This window comes from Heterocephalus glaber, unplaced genomic scaffold (assembly GCF_053883595.1).
Source record: "Heterocephalus glaber isolate CG9 unplaced genomic scaffold, H.glaber_assembly_v1.0 deba00001465, whole genome shotgun sequence".
Taxonomy (NCBI): domain Eukaryota; kingdom Metazoa; phylum Chordata; class Mammalia; order Rodentia; family Bathyergidae; genus Heterocephalus; species Heterocephalus glaber.
Window position 1 is genome coordinate 7,367,584 of NW_028258312.1, and position 20,504 is coordinate 7,388,087.

A 20,504-nucleotide genomic window follows, 5' to 3' on the forward strand; every position below is an offset into this window, starting at 1 on the left:
CCAATACACTTTGTAAAACCATAAATGTGGTTCACAGACTTGTGTTATGTTAGTATACATCCTGTAAATATATTCTGGAATGGACTACCAAAGTTTCAGGAGAAAAGGACAGTAACTATCTATGGTCTCTCCTTATGGCCTGTTATCACCACATGCTGCCTGGGCAACTAGACCTACACAAATTATGTTTTCAGATGCTAGCAGGGAACATGACGTGGTATATACTATTGTCATCAGTTTGCACTAACAGGATAACACAAACTACTTCTATTTCACCTCTGAAATCATTAGCTATTGTAGCTGTTTACTTCAACTACTCAATTATTTTTGTTTTAATATTATGATAAGAGTTTCATTCTATGTTCACAGAACTTGGGATTTCTCTCCTCATAGATCATATCCATGAAAGATATACTGTACAATTAAATTTGGTTAGAAATCCTCCAAAGAATAGTTTGTTTCTCCATGTATTCTTATTCCAAGAATAGTTCTGTGTTGTACATAACTCCTAGCATACTGGCGGTGATTACAGGGCAATTAAAAGTATTTGGAAAGGGCCAGGGATTTAGCTCACTGGTTCCACTGCCTGCCTTGCAAGTGCAAGGACCCAAGTTCAATCCCCAGTACCAAAACAAAGAAGAAAAAAAAACCAAAGTATTTGGATGGTCTGTATAACTGAACTTTCAAGAACATAGAAAAAATCCTGTATGATCCTTTGTTAAAAGCAAAATACTCTTCTTTTTCTCCTTTCTTTCTTAGTCTCTGAGATATTTAGTGCTTTATTCCTGAATCATATATTGCTTCTTGGCTATTATATTAGCTCTTGAGTAAGCTACATAATTTTATAATATCTATTTATAATCATCCACACTTCCTGAACTTTTCTCTGTTGTGTCAGGAGGAAATATTATGCTTATAGCCTTTTGTCGGTTTTGGGGTTACCTTCATCCAGTGAGTATCTTATATAAATACTAGTTCTTGTTGCTTGTGAAATAGAATTTGATTTGCTTTTTACACTGAGATTATTTTGTATTATTTGCTACTTGTTATCTTTTCTATATTTTTTTTTTGTATGTGCATATGGCATATGTATCTATTATAGATTTAAATACAAGGAACACAAATAAGATTACATTTATTTAGTTTTTTCCTTAAACAAGTATAAAATCAGACATTTTATTCAAAAAGGACAGAGAACAAAATAGAATGAATACTTTCTAGTAATCACCACAAAATACTGAATCTACTATATTTTCGGTAACTGATAAGGATAATGAGATATATATCTATGATACGCAGAAAATGGTCAGATAATTTTAAATAATTTAAGATTTTACAATCATGTAGGGCCTTCATTCTTCACATGTGAAAATTAGTTAAGTTGTGTATAAAATGTGATTATTGTGTATACTGTTTGATTTCTGGTTTAAGCCTTTATTTTTATAAACATTAAAATATTGCCTTAAAGACAAATCTACCTTCACAATAATCTGTATTAATCATAATACCATTGTATTACTGTTTTAAGTTTTCTGCTGTAGCCATGGAAAAGCTTATCCATTTTTATCACAAGTGTTTTTTATAAAAACAGGAAAAAAATGATTTATTCGGTTATTCTTGAAACTTGAAGTGTTTATCATTGTATTAAAACAAAATTCTATAAAAGTTTTTTAAAAGAAATATATATCTTCTCCATAACTAATTTAACCTTTAAAAATGAATTATGTAGAGTAAAATTGTATAAAAATTCCTGACATTTTATAAAGATACCTACAAACAAGCCAGACAGCAAATAAAATATATGAAAGACAGAGATGGATACTGAGTAATTTTTGATGGATTATACACACAGGTATCAAATTACTTGATCCTTTCTAGAAAAGGTTAATGACCATTTTTGCTTTTACCCTTTTACTTAACTGTTATTTATAAAGAGTAAAACGGAGACTGCATTGGAGGATGCATATGCCTATGTGTCAGTATGGTTACACAGGTCTTTCTAATATAGGCAACCAAGCCACAGAATGGATAAGGTTGTTAATCGTTATTTTAAAAATTAATTTAATTCTGTACTACAAGTTACACTAAGGTTATTGGAGCAAAGTGCACCATTTAAAATCTTTTAACTTAAATGAGAACCAGAAAACATTTTAAATCTCACATACCCATATTATTAAAATGACCTAAGTCTACAAAATTCATTTAAAATATTACACATAAAACATATTAAACTAAATGTTTTTAGTGTGTCAATTTTAATCTTTCTAAATTGGAGATTTTTTAAACTTTTGTTTTATATTGAATAAAGCTTCACAGAAATATGTATTTCAGTGTTAACAAACTTAAACATTAATAACTGTACTGTGAATAATATTGCCATTCATCTAAAATGACCATACACCTATAGTCTACAATTTCATTTTAATTATTTTATGTGAATGATATATATTCATTACATAGCCTGTTTGCTGGTCTTTTATAACCATGCAAAACAATAATCTTATAGGAATATAACTTTTTCTTCACTTTGGTTTTAAAAGATTCACTGATCATAAACGTATTTTATTAAAGCCCTTTAGGAATTAGAGCAGTTAAGTTTAAAGCAGAGAATATAATACTTTTCCTGAAACACCTTAAAAGAGGTTTGTTGAAAGGAGAGCTATGGCATTCGTCAAATGCTGACCTCTTCCTGTTGTATTCATGGCCCGGTCCTTGCTAATTTAACTTGAAATGCATTAGAATAACTCATGACGTTTTTGTGTTTCAGGTGTGTGGAGGTCATTGCAAAGGAAGGACGGAACCTGAAAGAGCTATATTTGGTGTCCTGTAAAATCACAGATTATGGTATGTAATGAACCATTGCCTTAATCCTTTTCAAGAGTATGAAGTTACAAAAATCATTGAAATTTTTTTTGAAGAAACTAAGAATTATCTTGTAGACATTACTTATCTTCATTTATGGTAATTCTGCTGAGATCAAAAGAAAAAAAAAAGCAAGAAATCATGAGCTAATCACCAGAGTAAATGAGTGTGCATATCGATTCATTGTTGCATGCAGCCATATACATATGCACATATGTGAACATACACTCACATAGGATTAAATGATATGGATGAAAAACTATAAAATGAAAATTAGTTTCAGAACAATTGTTCGATATTGTAATTAAGGAAATTACTACACTTGAGTTTGTTTACTTTAATATGTCACATGTATTTCTACCAACATTTTAAATACCAGTCTGTTTAATTCTTTGTATTCTTTGCATTCTTTTAAGCATTGGAAACATCCATGTTTAAATGTATAGGAAGTAAGTATCTTTTAAGATGGATAAAACAAGTCGTCTTATAAAAATATGAAAATATGCAATCATCTTTTTTTAGAGTAATAAGGAAAAATGACCTAGCCCTTTCTTTCTTGTTTAGTTAATTTTTTTCTTATCAATTTTTGTATTGAACTTAAATAAAGAATTTTAACTGGATATTTGGCATTATCGGAGACTTAAATGTTTTCCTTTTCTTTATTCTTATTTTTTAAATTTGTTCATTTAAATTTGAGAACATGCTTCCTACTTTTAGGGACGTTAAGAATACATTAGTGTTGATATATGCTGATGACTACAATCCTAGAATGTCATGCTGACCATCTGCCCTGGGTGGAAAATTTATATCTCATTAGCCACTAAATTCATCATTTACAAAAACTACTAAAGCTATAAAAAAAAAATGTTGGATCTGGGATGTGCTCAGTGATAGAGAACTCGGCTAGTATGCATGAGGCTCTGGGTTTGACCCCCAGCTCTGCAAAAAGAAATGTAAAAATGGGTTAAATTAGAAACACTTCTCATTTATTTTCAGAGCTTATTTTTTGAGAATTATATGTCTTTTGTGAGTTTATTTATTTATAAGTTTTCTATGTTGTTGATTTTTTCACTGGTTCTAGTTTGCAAATAAATATTTTAATATATATTTTTTCTTTTCATATAATTTCTTTTCTAGTTTCACATTTAAATCTGCAGTAGAAAATGTCATTACAATTACACTTTGTTCTGAAGACATAGAGGTGTTTTGTCTCATAATAAACCTAGTGCCCTGTACTTATCTATTAAGTTAGCAAATGTAAAACAATATACAAGAAGATATAGGGAATAAACATTTTGGACTTGGGACAGATCTGGTGTTAGGTACTGTCTTTGTTCTTTGTCTATTCTTTGGCCTTAAGGCATTTCCTTCATATATATGAAGTTCACTTTCAATATTTAAAACAGAAAATTAATGTTCCTGTGTGTACCAAGTGCCTGTACTAGTGAGTATTATAGTGTACACTGCTACTCTAAGTTGCTCTACTTGGTTTCTTTTCCTAGATTTTGGAAGTTTTAATTGTTATTATTATTGGTATTGTTTTGTGATATGCTCATGTTCTAGTGTTTTGAGATTTTTATTTTATCTTGGTATGGTGAAAATATGTGAAAAACCTTATCAATACAGTTTACATTTATTTGTTTCTAAGAATTATTTAGGTGAGTGGCTCGCAATCCAGTCTGCCCATATAAATACCTAAAGAATTTCTGAAACATATGGATGTATCAGCCTTATCTAATTCAATCAAAATTAAGTATTCCAGTTAAATCAGAATTTATAGGTGATGGGGCTCAGGTAGTGATTTTATAAAACCTATCTAAATGTTGACAATTTTAACCAAAGTTGAGTATAACTGATCTAATCCATTATAGAGAAATGAGAAACGAGCATTTTATTAACATATCTCTCCCCATGGGTAATGAAATAACTTTTCTTGAACCTCAGTTCCTCTAAATTTTAAGGTTTCTGCTCTACTTCATCTCCTTTCTTCTCCCCTAGGGTTTGAAGTATTCAGAAGGTTTGTGGTGAAAGTCTGTAACTATTAATTCTGGCTCTAAAATGTTGGGGCACAATTGAGAAAGAGGGAAAGCATCAATACTTTTTAAAATTATACTATGTATTTGATACTTGATTATAAAGTGAAAAAAATTATGGAAAACTTAGCTCATCTTTTTCTAACATACTGCCAATAACGTATGAGTAATTTTTTTCAAGAAGATAACAAAATGATTATTCTATGTAACTGGAAAAATACCATGTTATTGGCCATAACTGTTCTACTAAAAGAGGCTGTGTATGTTCCCTTGCTCTATGTTCATTAAAATCATAAGAAGTAAAAAGAGATACCTTTACCCTTCTTTAACTGGACAAGTAGAAACATTGTTTAAAACTTGTTGATTAAAATTGTAAACTTTGATAAGCACCAGCTTCTGAGGGAATTTTACTTTTCAAAAGGCTACTCAATATTTGTACTTCCTACTGCTTTACTCATGTTCAAATTGGTCTGTATATCCCTTGACCCCTCTTTCTGTGGTCCATGATTTCACTATATTATATTGAGATTTTTAAGGATTTTTTTTTTTTGGCAGGATGTGTTGATTCTGAAACAATAGCTCACCTGGTATATCATTTTTAATTTTCATCAAGAATCTCACAGCTGTTAAATGTGGTATTAAAGTATTTAAAAACAACTGGCAAGGCTGTTATGAAGTTATGTTCATTTTAATTGCTATATATCAATATTATAGATATCACTGAAGAAAACTGTTATGCTAATTGACATCTAACTCCCCAAATTGAACATACATCTTTATGGTAAGGGATTGCAGTTATATTTTTTAGAAGAACCAACTCTTCGCTTCATTGATTTTTTTGTATTGTTCTCTTAGTCTCCATTGCATTGATTTCTGCTCTGATCTTTATAATTTCCTCCCTTGTATGAGCTTTGGGTTTGTCCTGCTCTTCTTTTTCTAGAAGCTTGAGGCTCAGGATCAGGTTATTTAATTGGGCTTGGTCTGTTTTCCTGATACGAGTCTTCACTGCTATGAATTTCCCTTGTAAGACTGCTTTCATTGTGTCCTGTAGATTCCAATGTGTTGTATTGGCATTGTTATTTAATTGTAGGAATTGTCTGATTTCTTTAATTTCCTCTGTGACCCATTGGTTATTCAGAAGTGTGTTGTGCAGTTTCTTTTGCTATTGATCTCAAATTTCATCACACTATGGTCTGATAATATACAGGGGATAACTTTAATTCCTTTGCACTTACTTAAACATGCTCTATGAGCGAGTATGTGGTCTATTTTGGAGAACGATCCGTGTGCAGCTGAAAAGAATGTGTATTCTGATTTTGTGGGGTGGAACAGTCTGTAAACATCTGTTAAATTCATCTTTTTAAGAGTTTGATTGAGTTCTAGTATTTTGTTCCTTGTTTTTTGTCTAGTTATCTATTTGTGACCATGGGATATTGAGGTCCTCCACTACTATTGTATTAGTGCTTATATGATTTTTCATGTCCATTAGTATTTGTTTTATATAGTTGGGCGCACTAATGTTTGGTGCATATATGATTATGATTGTCATCTCCTCTTGGATTGTTCCCTTTAGAAAGATGTAGTGTCCTTCTTTCTCTCTCTTAATCAGTGTTGGTTTGAAATCCACTTGATGTGCAAAGAAGATAGCTACTCCTGCTTTTTTTCAGGTTCCTGTCACATAGAATATTGTTTTCCACCCTTTAACTTTCAGTTTATCAGTTTCATTTTGAAATAAGCGTGTTTCTTGTATGCAGCATATTGTTGGATCTTGCTTCTTGACCCATTCTGCCAGTCTATTTCTTTTGATTGGTGAATTGAGACCATTAACATTGATGGTTATGACTAATACGTATTGACTTATCATTGTCATGACTTTCTCTTTTTGTTGGATTCTTCCCCTTTGCGTTTAATTTCTTGTTGTGCCCAATGGATTCATTCTGCTGGGCTTCCTGGGGTTGTGACCCTCATTATCTTTTCCTAGGATATTGTCTAAAATTTTTTGGAGTGCTGGTTTGGTATTTATGAAGTTCCTAAGGTGCTCTTTGTCATGAAAGTGTCTTATTTTGACATCCATTTTGAAAGATAGTTTTGCAGGGTACATCAATCTGAGTTGGAGGCTGTTTTCCTTTAGTGCTTGAAATATATCACTCCAAGCTCTTCTTGCCTTGAGGGTTTGCATTGAGAAGTCTGCTGTGATTCTGAGGGGCTTTCCTGTGTATATGATTTGTTTCTTTTCTATAGCTACTTGTAGAATTTTGTACTTCTGTTGGGTTTCTGGAATCTTAACAATTATATGCCTATGTGTAGATTTTTCTTGATCAAGGCTAGCTGGAGTCCTATATACCTCACCTATCTGTATGTCAAGTTCTTTTCCCCTGCTTGGGAAGTTTTGTGCCAACACTTCTGTGAACAGTTTTTTTTTTATGTCATCTGCACTCTCTCCTGTTTCTTATGTTATTCTTCTTTGCATTGTCTAGCAGCTGCTGGATTGATTTCTCGTGGTCCCTTAAAATTTTGAATCAATTTTTCTTTTCTTGGTCACTAATTGCAATCTTATCTTCTATATCTGAAATTCTGTCCTCACATTGGCTCATTCTGCTGCGTAAACTTTCAATGGAGTTTTTAATTCCCTGGGAATCTGTTTTCATCGGTTTTATGGATTCCCTTTGTTTCCTATGTTGGGATTCCATCATATTCCTCAGCTCCTCTATTTTTTTTATCTCTATCCTCTCTAGATTTATTAATCATGTCTTGAACTATGGGCACAATCTCTGCTGTTATCTGAGAAATTATTTCTGATTTCATTTTTTCTAGATCCTCTTTCATTGCCAGTTCAGGGAGTCCAGGTGGTTGAGTATCAGATTATTCCATCTCCTTTCCCTTTGGAATTGCTTTAGGTGATCTGGAAGTCTGATTTTCAGACTTGTTTACGTGTCTTCTCATTTCATGGGGGGTGAGGGGGAAGGGATGTGTGCTGCTGGTGCTGGCGTGGCTCTGCTCTTTGGTGCTATGGGTGGTGGTATGGCGGCCTGAAAGGTTCACCTCCTCTGTGTTGGGGGCCGCTCTTCTCCTTGGTGCTGGGGGCTGTGGTTGATTTCTTGATTACGGCCATTCTTTCTGATGAGATGGAATCTCAGCATTGTTGTCATTTGTATCTCTCAAATGACAGTGAGGTTGAACATTTTTTCATATGTTTATTTGCTGTTTCTACTTCTTTGAGAAATATCTGTTCATTTCAGATGCCCATTTTTGGATTGGGTCTTTAAATTTGGGAAGTCTAATTTTTTTTAAGTACTTTATATATTCTAGAGAGTAGACCTTTGCCTGAAGAACAGCTGGTAAAATTTTTTTTCCCACATTATTGGTTGTTTCTTCACTCTGTTGGTTGTTTCTCTTGCTGTGCAGAAGCTTTTTAGTGAGATCCCAGTTCAAACACTTTTTTTTTTTTTTTGGTAAATTCTCCCTTAGGGGAAAAATATATTCTTGTTATTAGGAAGTTATCATGAAGTAGAGATCAACTTGTATTGGTCAAGTTTATGGATGTTAGAACGAGTCTTTTTCTCAGGCTGCATGGTACTTCATATGGTATAATAAATAGGATGGATGAGTAAAGCACTTATTTGCATTAGCTTCACCATAGAAAAGTTTACCAATGTGACCTTTGTGTCAGTGGGCAGTTGTAAAAACAACTCAGGTTGTTTTGACTTTAGCACTCCTGAGGGCTTTTAGAAATACATCTATAGATACATTTTTGTTTCGCTTCTTAAATTGTCTATCTTTAATTAAAAAGACTATAAACACTGAACTGCTGATATAGTTCCTTGTAGATTTACTGAAGAGAACCTAAAGACTCACTCTCTACCACTCTTCATGATCCTCTGTCACTTGTACAGGCTCTTAGTCTACTCTCCTGAGCCTGTCTTTAGCTCATTCATATTGTTCTTGGTCACAGTGCTTTTCTGCCTAATCTGGGATTTTTTAACATAACAGCAGGGTTTTTCACAAAACTTTTTTATTACACTGCATTAAAGGACTCATGAGTCAAGGAAATCATTGTGACCCTGATTATCATTGGAGATCTTCTTTCCATTGACTTTGTAATTACAGATTTGATGTATATTCACTCTGTCAGAAAGTATTGATTCAGCACTTACCTTTCCTACTCCCTCTTGGAATTCCAGACTTCCTCTTTAGGAGTTCATTAACCCAAATTAAGAACTGGAATACATCATCAAAGTAAGCACACTAAAAAAATTCCAAATAAACATTCTCAGTTATACCAGTATCAAGAACATTTCCCTTTTCTTAACAAATGAACACTGATGAATTATTTAAGATAAAAATCTTGTACCAAAAATAATTTTATACTTCATGTCATCTTATTATTCATACTATTAGATATGTTATTACATAAAATGATATTCTATTTAAGATAAACTCCTAGTTTTCCCTTTTGAGTTTTGTTTCACTTTCAAATTGTATTTCACACTTTTCCAGAACTTCCGGGAAAGATTCAACTGTTTCTGTCAGCAGGAATGACTCTAATAGTTGAAAAGTATGGAGAAGAACTTTAGAATGTACATTTGCAAGTGAAAAAGAATTTTTATTTTTTGCTGTTGATTATGCACCCTTTTCTCCATTCTATTATTTAGAGATAGCTTTTATTGTTTCATACAAAATAGTACTAACCTGCTAAATTTCTGTTGCAAATTTCTTTTGTTTATATATCTATTTTAACACTTATTTTCCACTACTGCTATTTCTTTATTTTATTCTTGGAGTTCCTCACTGCTAGATTTATAGTCTTACTGTTGTATTTAGTAGATGTTCTGATCTTTTTCTTTGTCAGTAACAGACAGGAGTTTTTAGCTAACATTTGGTATTTTATTAGGAGCCTTTCTAAATACTCTTATTTGTCTAATAGCAAAGAAATTGTTGACTTTCTTCCTTATTTTCTAGGTCAGTCTAAGATTGCAGTACCTAATCTTGAAATAAAAGACTACACAATAGTAATGCTTATCACTGTCTTGCCATAAAATAGTACAAATTTTAAATCTATTAAGGAAAACTTCTTAAAATTTTCCTTCAAAAATACTACAATAATCAATTTAAAGATTAATTTTACCTTAATATATAAAGTCTTATTAGAGTTAAGAAACATTCTACCCTGTATATAAAAGACAGATGGACCTGTTTATGTGTGCTTCTAGCCCCTTTAACTTTCTTTTGTCATATATACTGTGCTTCCAAGTTAACTTTATATAACTGAATACTAAATTTCCATATTTAACTTACCTATTAACTGAAATATTACATTTGCAGCTTCTCTTTCCTCAATTACTTTTAGTATTTTTGAAGTAAAGTATTTAATTTTAATTAGGTGTTTTTAGCATTAGTCTTATGAAGGAATCTCTTTTGTAGATGCATAAAATTTATCCTGATTCACATAAAGAGTTTTTTTCACAGAGTTTCCATGTTTAACTTTCTTTGCATAGTATTTTGGGGTTTGCAGACTAGACATTTTTTTGTATTATGCAATAGTATAAATAAAATTATCATCAGTATATTATCACTGATGATTAGATATAAATGGAGCTGTGATGAACAAGAAGATAATTGCAATAGTGCTAGGGATCTATGGATCCTTTGGAAGAAATGACTTCTTTTTTTTTTTTTTGGTACCGGGGATCGAACTCGGGTCCTTGCGCTTGCATGGCAGGCAGCGAAACCACTGAGCTAAATCCCCAGCCCAAGAAATGACTTCTTAATGGTTAAAAATCCTTGAAAATGGATGTCTTGACTCATATTAGTTCTCTATTAGAAGAGCTTTTTAAGCAGAAATAATCTCTAGGGAATAATGTAGAAGGATGGAAACACTGGATAAGGAGTTGACCTATGTGATCTTTAAATCTCTCTCTAATCCTGGGGTTTATTGTAGACTCGTTTTTACTTTTTGTTTCATAAACCAAATGTTTCCTCTGTGTATGCACAGTGCTGGCTGAGTGTTGGAAAATACGGAGATAGAGAGATGGGTGAAATGTATGCACTTATGCATGAAAAAAGTAGATTTAGTCTGCGAACAGTTTTCTAACATATTGGAATTAATTTAAAAAAGATAAGACCTTTGAGATACAAGGGTTCAGGAGAGGACAGATCCATCACAGACTGCAATCACTGAGGAAGGATTTGGGAACTTGGGAGAACAGTGATGAGCAAAAGGGTATTTGAGGTACTTCAGCCCTAGGAAAGGCTCAAAACAAGAACAGGTGTCTAAATGGAAGAGTTTGTATGCATTGGTTAATCTAAAGAAAGAACAGAAAGCATCCAAAGTGATTACGTACACACACCGGCAAGTTTTGAAGAAACCTTATGAAAATACTCCAGTTGAAAATTCAGGATAAGTTCCAGTTTTTGTTGCAACTTTTCCTGTCTTACTCATCATTGCCATGGCAACAACTTCACTTAACATATATTTTTAAAAAGGAAACATTACTTTGGGTTATAACTACTAATCAAATATTCAGTTAAATTCCAAACAAATCAAAGGTAAACTTTCATAATAGTAGTGGTAGAATAACTAAAACTTACTGGATGTATTCTGTGGGCATTATTTATTTAATTCCCTCAACATCCCAATTTAGATAGTTACTGTTATTATTCAAGCTTATAAATGTGCAAAGTGAGGAATAGAAAGGCTCAGGTTCATATGTAGTCTGTGAATTACAGTAGTGTGTGAAGTTAATGTTATGTTAGTGTCTTGAAAAATCACCCATAGGTCAGTAATGTGCTTGGGAGTATTTACTTCATAATTATCATTGATATTCAATATACATTGATGTGTTCAACAAATATTTTCTTAATTTCAAAAGTATCTGTGATTATGAGGTAAAACTTTTCTTACATTCTCTTTATAAATTATTACAAAAAACTTAGAATTAGAACTGTTATCTCTTTTCAATAGATGAACAGATTGAGCTCAGCCAGATTTTAGTTAATTAGCAAAAATAGGGAAAAATATCTCCCCATGGCAGATGACTTCTAAAATGTCTGTGCTTTTCATGTAGAAATAATTTCTTCATTTAAATGGTAATTTTCAAACAACTTTAGACAATGTTAAATGAGATGATTTCATAGTAATTTTTTTAATCCAAATATTTCTGGATATACATAATGGTACAATCCTCAAAAACATAAGTAATTGCTCTTTTTTAAAATCCCTTAAACATGAACTCAGACATTCTCATCCACCTCATTTGCCAATTAGAGTTCTTTTGTATAGAGAGCCTGTGCATAATTGTTCTCTAAGAAGTCAAAATCATATCCTTCTTTACTGTGGACTTATGCTTTGTCTTCTCTGTTCTATTTAGCTTTAGTGCTACTCATTTACTGAAATATCTTGAAAAGTAGAAATAAAAAGGGAGAGCAAATTTAAGATCTGCATCTCTTTCTTCTAAAGCATCAAGCTGTATCTCCTCTACTTCTGAGTGCTCTCTTGTGATCATTCATACTTTATGATGTAATTTTTTCTTCCTCAGCTGATGTTTGATTAAGTCTTCCCCACTATTTCCTGGTTGTCTGTTTAAGACATTTGACATCTCATTGATTTTTACAAGGCAACGAAAACAAAAGCAAACAAATATCTTCTAAGTTTACATTAGGAATTGATAAGAACATTTCAAACATAATGTAAATAATTATTAAAATAATTTATTTTACTCTTTGCCTTTCACTGATTAGACATTCATCCTTACATCCCCTAATGTGAATAGGGTAAGCTTCTGTGGAAAGCCCTTCCCTTTTCACCCATTACCTGAACTTCTTTTATATAAAGAGGAATCAATTTTGTGGTTTACTGAGTTCAATTTATGTAGGAATGGCAAAACATACATGATTGTTTCCCTTCATTTATGACTTTTCAAAATACTGTACTACATTGGTTTATAGTATCTTCCAAAGGTGAAATTTGCTGAAATTGTCCTGTCTTTGGGCAGTGGAAGGTTATTAAAGTTGGCTTCTGTGCTCTTTTGACCTGGATTCATTATGTCAAAATATATCAGGCTCATTTTATATACTTTATGATATAGGCATGGGGTCATCCATTTTTTTCTAAAAACTAGCTATTTCTGTGAACTTTCCTAAGACTATGCTGTACTCTGAATCTTAAGTCATTGTATTTTCTGCTTAAAATTTCATCTTAAAACCTAGTGTAATCCTCATCACAGGTTCAACCTTACCATTATAAATCAGCAAAGTCAGCACCCCCCAAACACGCCAGATTTTCAAGCATTTTCATTCACGGATTTCCAGTATGCTAAAAATTTCTGTTGTCATATATCTAACTTAATCCTCAGTCCCATTTTCTGCTTTTGGAGAAGGAACTGGACTTGAGAAAGAGAAGTAGTTTTATTTTAGCTACTCCATCAACTTTCTGGGGATTCTGTCTAAAATCTTCTACATTTTAGTAAGTATTGAAAAAAGACTTTGTCTACTTTCTAAATAGAAAACTGTTCAAATTATGTGGTTTTGCATTCTTTAATTCAAGAGCCTTCTAACTTCTTTTACCTACAATGAGAAATATTTTGCTTTTAATGTGTTTGTTGGACTCTCACTAAACTGATTTTATTCACAAAGATAACCAGCAGTTTATAAAACACTGTTATAATTCTAAGACTGTCCCTCCGTCTATGGATATATACTGGATTTGTCAGTAAACAACCTGCTCAGGACCAGAAAACCAGTGGTTTCCTTGGTGCAAAGTAGATACTATTCTTAAGGTAAAATGTACCAACCTTTTCATCATATATGTGATCTTATTATACATAAAAATCATGATGAATATTTCTTCCATCTCAGATCTTTGGGAGAAAGAAAACCAAACAGATTCTTTTGGTGATTTTATTGCAGAATAAATAATAAACGGAGCTTAATCCTTAGGCAAAAAGGCAGTGTTGTTAATTTAATTTCCTCATTAAGAAAATCAAACTTTCTTTTAACTTAGATATTAAACTGTTAATTTTAATCCTTATCCTAAAACATTCCCTTGGGTTTAAGACTCAATCATTTAGAATTTATCTGTCAAATATGTTTCTTTTCTTAGGTTTATCCTCATGACATTAAATAAATAGTTTGAACTTTTCAACTTTTCAAACAATTGTGTTGAGTTGATGTGGCTGATCCAGCCTCTGTGCCTCTGTGTGACATGTGTGCCAGGTGCTTAAAGTGACTTGGTTGTCACTGAATATGACTGAGTATGATCAGAGGAAAGATTTCAAAAATTTAAAAGAAAGATTAAAAAAAGAAAATAGAAAATTCTATCCTCGGGAATCATCTATCTATGTATTTATCTATCTATGGTTCTCTGTGTGGCCCCTTAAAATTTACTACATTCACATCAATATAATGCAAATGTTGCTGACCAAATACTTTCATGTAATAAATAATTCTTAGAAATAAAAGAAAAAAATCGGTTCAATACTAGCTAAGTACTATTTAGTGATTGATCCTTGTATATTTTTAATCATCCCTATTTCTTTCTTAGGTTGAATTTCCCATGTTTTTTTCTTTCTACTCTTTCTTTTCATATGGCTCTAGGAACTTCTCCAAGAAAGCAGTTTTGCTTTGAAGGTATTTTATTTCCTCTCATAAATGATTCTTCTGTTCTATTATATTTTAAACCACAATAATACCCTAATAGGATCCAGCCCCTCGCTGGACTTATGTATTGGAAAATTTCTCCAAAGTCAGTCTTGGAAAGTTGGATTTGGAAGTTTGAAGGCCAAAAGTCTTGAATATCAGGATCCTCCTTTTCTGAATACCAGATTCATGCAAGGGGAAGTTTGTGACCAAATGACGGTCATCTAGAATGACAATTTCTAAACACACTTGAAGGGTATTTTTGAAATTTTAAGGTATTTCTACTTGTATTCTATAGTAACCAAATACCTTTTAAAGGAAAAAGAATAATTGGGGCCTTGGGTCTGATCCCCAACACACACAAACACACACACACACACATATACACACACACGCACACAGTGTGTATGTGTAATGGTTATACATTTATGTTATAACATGCATATGTGATATATACACAAAAGTATCAATGGTAAATAAGATTCCAGCTGCCAGTCTCGAACAGCAATAAGAAATTTAAAATTTATCTATAAAATAAGTGAAGAGTATGAGAATTCAATCAGTACTATTTTATGTTGAGGCAAATGTACTTGGCTTTTTTTGAGAATCATACCGTCTGCTCTGGTTTACATAGAAATTGGGCAAAATCCTCTAAAGAATTCATTTTCAACTTCGGCTTTATAACACACCTTGCAATCAAGGTTTTCAGATGATTAACTTCATAAAAAACTATAAATTTGAACAGATTCAATGATATCTTTTTTTACTCTCGAATTCTGATAAAATTTTCCTAAGTGGCAGAAAGAAGGGTGAATTCATCAGGCATGCTGAAATTTGCACATAAAGGCTTCTTTTCTATCACAGCTTTTAATGCATTGCATTTCCCAGGATAAATAATCATTAATTATTTACATGCCTGTGAAATATACTGTCTAAAGCTAGTTCTATATTACACCTCTGCATATTCCCCCAAATTTCAATCACATTCTTATACTTACACAACATTTGGGGGCTACAGCCAATTCAGAAAATGTGGCACAAATATGTGCTGCACATTGGTATTATCCATCACATTCAACATTCTGTAGAGAAACACATTGATTCTAGAGCTGGGGCCCTTTTAGGACAAATAGGACACCAAATGACATGCAAGTGAAGTAAGACGTTCTCACACACACACAGACATAAATTATATGGAAAGGTATACCCTTTACAGAATTATGCTGCTTTTTTATGACTCCCATACTTTTTTTCCCTAGACTGTTGATTTGAAACCTATTCTCTCTCAGATTTATGAAAAAATAATTTTAAATTTTTTATTCAAGAAAGTAGTCTTTATTTTAATAGCTTGAATATCATATACTTTTAAATTAGCTTTTTTATGATATAATATTTAAATTAGCCTACTAAAGTTTCTTAAGGTTTCCTGAACATGACAAGGCTCTTAAAAACACGTTTTTTGGATAGTGGCCTCTACAAACATTTACTTCTATTTTTTTTCAACTTTAGGAAACCAGTTGAAAGTTGTAGAATTAGACTTTGGAGCTGTATAGTATATTTTTACACTAGTACAAATCTATCTAAATCTATAACCTGCTAGGAAAGATAGACTCTCTTCCAGCTTGTGATTGTAATGTATGATTTGTGTGAACTCAAGTCTGCCTCACGAATGCATTCAGTATTTTCTGAACCAAGCTTCTGTTCTGTGTCAGGCAGGCTTCTAACTGTGCGTGTTCCGTTCACTGATTGACTGACTGAGAGCCAAATCGTTCTCACTAACACACACTCAATTCCTAGCTACTACAGAAAAGATGGACTCCAAGGCCAAAATTGAACCCTCACTAACAAAGCTTTCTTTCTGCCAATGGCAGTGCTTACACAGTGAATGAAAATTCAGTGACCTATATTCTTCCATTTAAATCCTTAAAAATTTAAATTAAAACTTTGTCAACAGTAATTCTATCCATACTGAGGCAAAAAGAGCGTTCCTGGCAATCTGGCAGCACTAAATGTAATTCATAACTATCAAAAATCCGTTTTCTCTGCATAACTTTTAAAAACGCTCCTGATGTCTTGAAAATTCCATGCAATTTTCTTTAAAAGTTGGTTTGGAATGCCACTGTGCATCTTGAAGCCCACATACAGTGAGTTAAATTACAGCAATAGCATATTTCTCAAGCACCATATAGTTGCAAATCCTTTATCCTGAAGTACATAGTGAAGGATTTTCTCCTTGAACAGTGAAAAAAGTTGAACTTTGGTTCTGTTTCAATTTAACACATGATGTGCTGTACATTTAAAGCTATGATTTACCCATCCTACTTTTTCTCCTTCATTCATCTCTGCTTCCTGTAAAAGGAATTAAATATGTAATACTTATTATATAATTATATCGGTATTACCACTATTTTCAAAGCATCATTTCCCTGCAGTGGCTTATGTGAGTTCTTCTTTTTCAGTGGGTTAATCTAAATGAAGAGTAGAAGGCTGTTTATTCTCACCATCATTGTTTTTTCACTTCTTTAAAACCACCTCTGATCTTCCTTAACTCAGTAAATGGCAGAAGCACTATTTTGTTATTGTTTATATTGTTACTGGACCAAAACAAGACTGTCCTAGATAATTCACTTTTCTTTATACTTGACATCAATCCATTAACAAGCCAGTTTTACTCCAAATATATTACAAATATAGCCAGATCCAATGATAACTAGACTAACCACTTGAGTATATTACCTATTTGTTTTCTACCTTTGACTGCCAAACTGATACCCCTAGCTCCCCCAGCATAGAGCGTTCTTGGATAAAAGGCTATCAGTTTTGTAATCATTTTTTAAAGCAAGTATTTCTGTTATCTGATCTATTAAGGATGGGATGAAGAGTAAGGATTAGAAACGTCCTAGGTAATATTAGTATTGGGAAAATATCACAGAATAGCTACAATGAACTTTCTAAAATATTTTGTGCACAAATAAATATATTAAAATGTTATTTAAGTTAATTTTTCATGCCATCAGAAATCTATTTATCTTGGGTTGCATGAAGAACTAAAAAATATTAAAAATTCAACAGTCATGTCTCTTGCCTACCATGAGATCTTATTAGGTTCAACTAAATATGTTGAGAGTGAGCCATCACAGGCCACCCTTGGTATAATGTATTCTAAAGAATGAAAGGCAAGAGTTTCCACTTGCTAGAGGGCAGTGCCAGGGCACCTACTTCTGTGGGACACTGCAGTAATCTATGCTACAGTTCACCCAACAGTCAGAGGTATCTTTATTCACCCACCAGATGAAGGAAGTCTGTAGTGAAAGGACTCATCTCCTTTTAAACAACTCATAGGTGCAAGCATTGCCATCCCTAAAAATCTTCAGGCCCCCCAGAAGCTAATATCCTCTGGAACAAATCAGTAGCCCTAACTTCATATATCCCTACAACTTGTAAGTCTAGTGACAAAATGATTGTATTTAGTCTAATGCAGAAATGTCCCATCAGGTATTTATAGTTCTTTCAAAGCAAACAGAATCTACCTACCAGTCAGGGGTCATTGTTTCAATAAGCAGTGTTGCCCGATAATATGGTCAACATACCATTCTAGAGTTACCAGGGGAACAGATCTGCAAAGTTAACCAAAGGTCAAATTCTATTTTAGAAAGGGAAAACATTTTGTTAGCTCTTTACTCACTCCAGGAATTTTTGAATCATCTTTAGATCTGACCTTAAATGTTAAAATGATTCTGTATTTATTTAAAGGCAGATATTTACCACTATGCATACCATATTTCCTGCCTCCACTTCCCAGCACATTTTTAAAAAAGAAAAATAAGGACTAAAATGTATAATAGATAATGTAAAATAGAAAGAAAAGGGGCAAAGGGGAAGGGGAAGTGGGAGGGATAGGGCAAAGGAAAGAAGGGAATGGAATTAATATGAGAAAATGAAAAAATGGAAACAAACTCTTAGTAAATAGGGAGGGGTAGAGGGGGTTGAAGGGAAGGCAGAGAGGAATGGGGAAAAAAATAAGAACCAAGATAGATTACATAAAGGCACAAATTTCCAATGATGAATGTCATTATATTGTATACTTAAAATATACCAGTAAAATCAGTTTTTAAAAAAAGAAACAGATGTTTTACTCCTAATATTGAAAGAGTATGTAGCCATATGACAGGATGGCATTATTGTCTCTGAAGATCTCCAGTCCAGCTTCTGGTCCAAGCTGAACCAATTGACCCTGGTCACCCAGGACTCTGATACCTTACACATACTGCAGACCTAGCCACAGGAACAAATACCTTTAGAATTTCATTTTACTTTTACATGAAGGAGAGAAACTCAGCAAATACCAGGCAGAAAAATCACTAAGAATATTGCTTATACTTATTGAATGAGTCTGGTCCCCAAATGACACAGGAAACATGAAAAAAGAAATAAAAATAAAAAGAGCTCATTGAAAAGTTGCCATTGTAGCAGTTGGCCTTGCTACAGTTAGAAAGACTGGCAGATTGGCACCTACTATCCCCTAACCATTGTGAAGTATTCTTGTATAAAAGGTTATCAGTTTTATAGTTTTCAAAGCAAGTATTTCTGTTTATCAATCTCTTAGGCCTACAGATGAGGATCCAGAAATTTCCTAGTTTATACAAATATGAGTAGGAAAATATTTCTAGACTCTTTTCATGTTAGCTTTCCCATCACTGGACTCAAAACCCAACAATCACAACTTAAAGGAGGAGCAGTTTAATTTGGCTCACAGTTTTGGGGGGATTCAGTCAGTGCTCAGCAGGCTCTAAAGCAGAAACATCATGGAGGGTGTGGTGGAGTGAAGATGCTTAGTTCATAGTGGCTGGGAAGAAAAGTAAGCAGAGAGTGCCAGAGAGAAAGGGGCTGGGGACCATGTAGAGTACTCAAAAGTCACGTCACCCTGACCAGGAAGGTGTGGTCCACTATCTGCACAAGTAGATGCCAAAGCCCATCAAGTTGAGATTCCACCCTAACTGCCACAGTCTTATATAATGTATTACAAATTCTATCAATAACTATTTCCCACTAGGTTGATTTTAGTCCAGAGGTTGTGAAAGACAGAAGCCCCCAAGCTCTCTTCTTTTCAGACTGGTGACACTTTCTCTCAGAGGTTAACTGTAGATACCTTTCTTCCCATCCTCTTCCACTACCTGCTCCTGGTTCCCTCCCTCTTTCCCACCAGGCTTCTGTGTTTGTGTGTGTGTGTGTGTACTGAGGATCAACCCAGGGTGCTCTAACACTGAGCTAAGCCTTTTTATTTGCCATTTTTACTTGCCATTTTAAGACACTGTCTTACTAAGTTGCCCCGGCTAGGCTTGATCTTGGAATCCTCCTGCCTTAGCCTCTTAAGTAGCTAGGATTACAATGAGGTACCACCACACTCTACTTCCTGGCTTCTTTGTAAAATGAACCAGGCTTCTCTTTACTCAGTAGAATTGCAAAAGATATAGAAAACATTTATTGTACAAATAAATCATGTTATATGATAAGAGTATTATTTTATTTCTTTGATGTAATGATTTTAGAAATTCTTCATTAACTTCTTATATGAACTTTTTAGAAATATATAATTATTTTTACTTAATTGTTTAGATCAGGCAGGGTAACATTATTTTTCAGCTTACTCAAAAACAGAGAAAATTGTGTTTCTTAGCTGAAATTGGTAGAGCTTACATATACTACAAATATTATAATTTACAAAATATAATCAGGGGCTGATCAGGAGGTGGAGTTAGAACTCAGTGACAGAACACATGCTAAGGCTATGTGAAGCACCCAGACCAAACAAACACAAGACCATATTGCAGCTTACCCATGTTCTTCAATAAAATTTACTGTGCTCACAATATTAAAAATTAAAAGTATTTTTTCTGTATTTTGATGATATTATTCCAGTGTCTTCTAGCTTGCATTGTGTGAAGAGAACTGCCAGCCATCATTCCTTTGCTAGTA

The 20,504-nt window shown here is 33.1% G+C and overlaps 1 protein-coding gene across 5 annotated transcripts in view; it reads left to right on the forward strand.

The window, feature by feature from the left end:
• Fbxl17 (F-box and leucine rich repeat protein 17) overlaps nucleotides 1–20,504 on the forward strand; it is a 489,427-nt gene that overhangs the window by 325,452 nt on the left and 143,471 nt on the right. For all 5 annotated transcript variants that reach the window (XR_015438886.1, XM_087180688.1, XM_087180687.1 and 2 more), the window contains one exon: nucleotides 2,768–2,844. Coding sequence is in view for 4 of the 5 variants with exons in the window: in XM_087180687.1 (XP_087036813.1) it covers nucleotides 2,768–2,844 (77 nt within the window). In the remaining variant the exon portion in view is untranslated. The remainder of the gene's footprint in view (nucleotides 1–2,767; nucleotides 2,845–20,504) is intronic.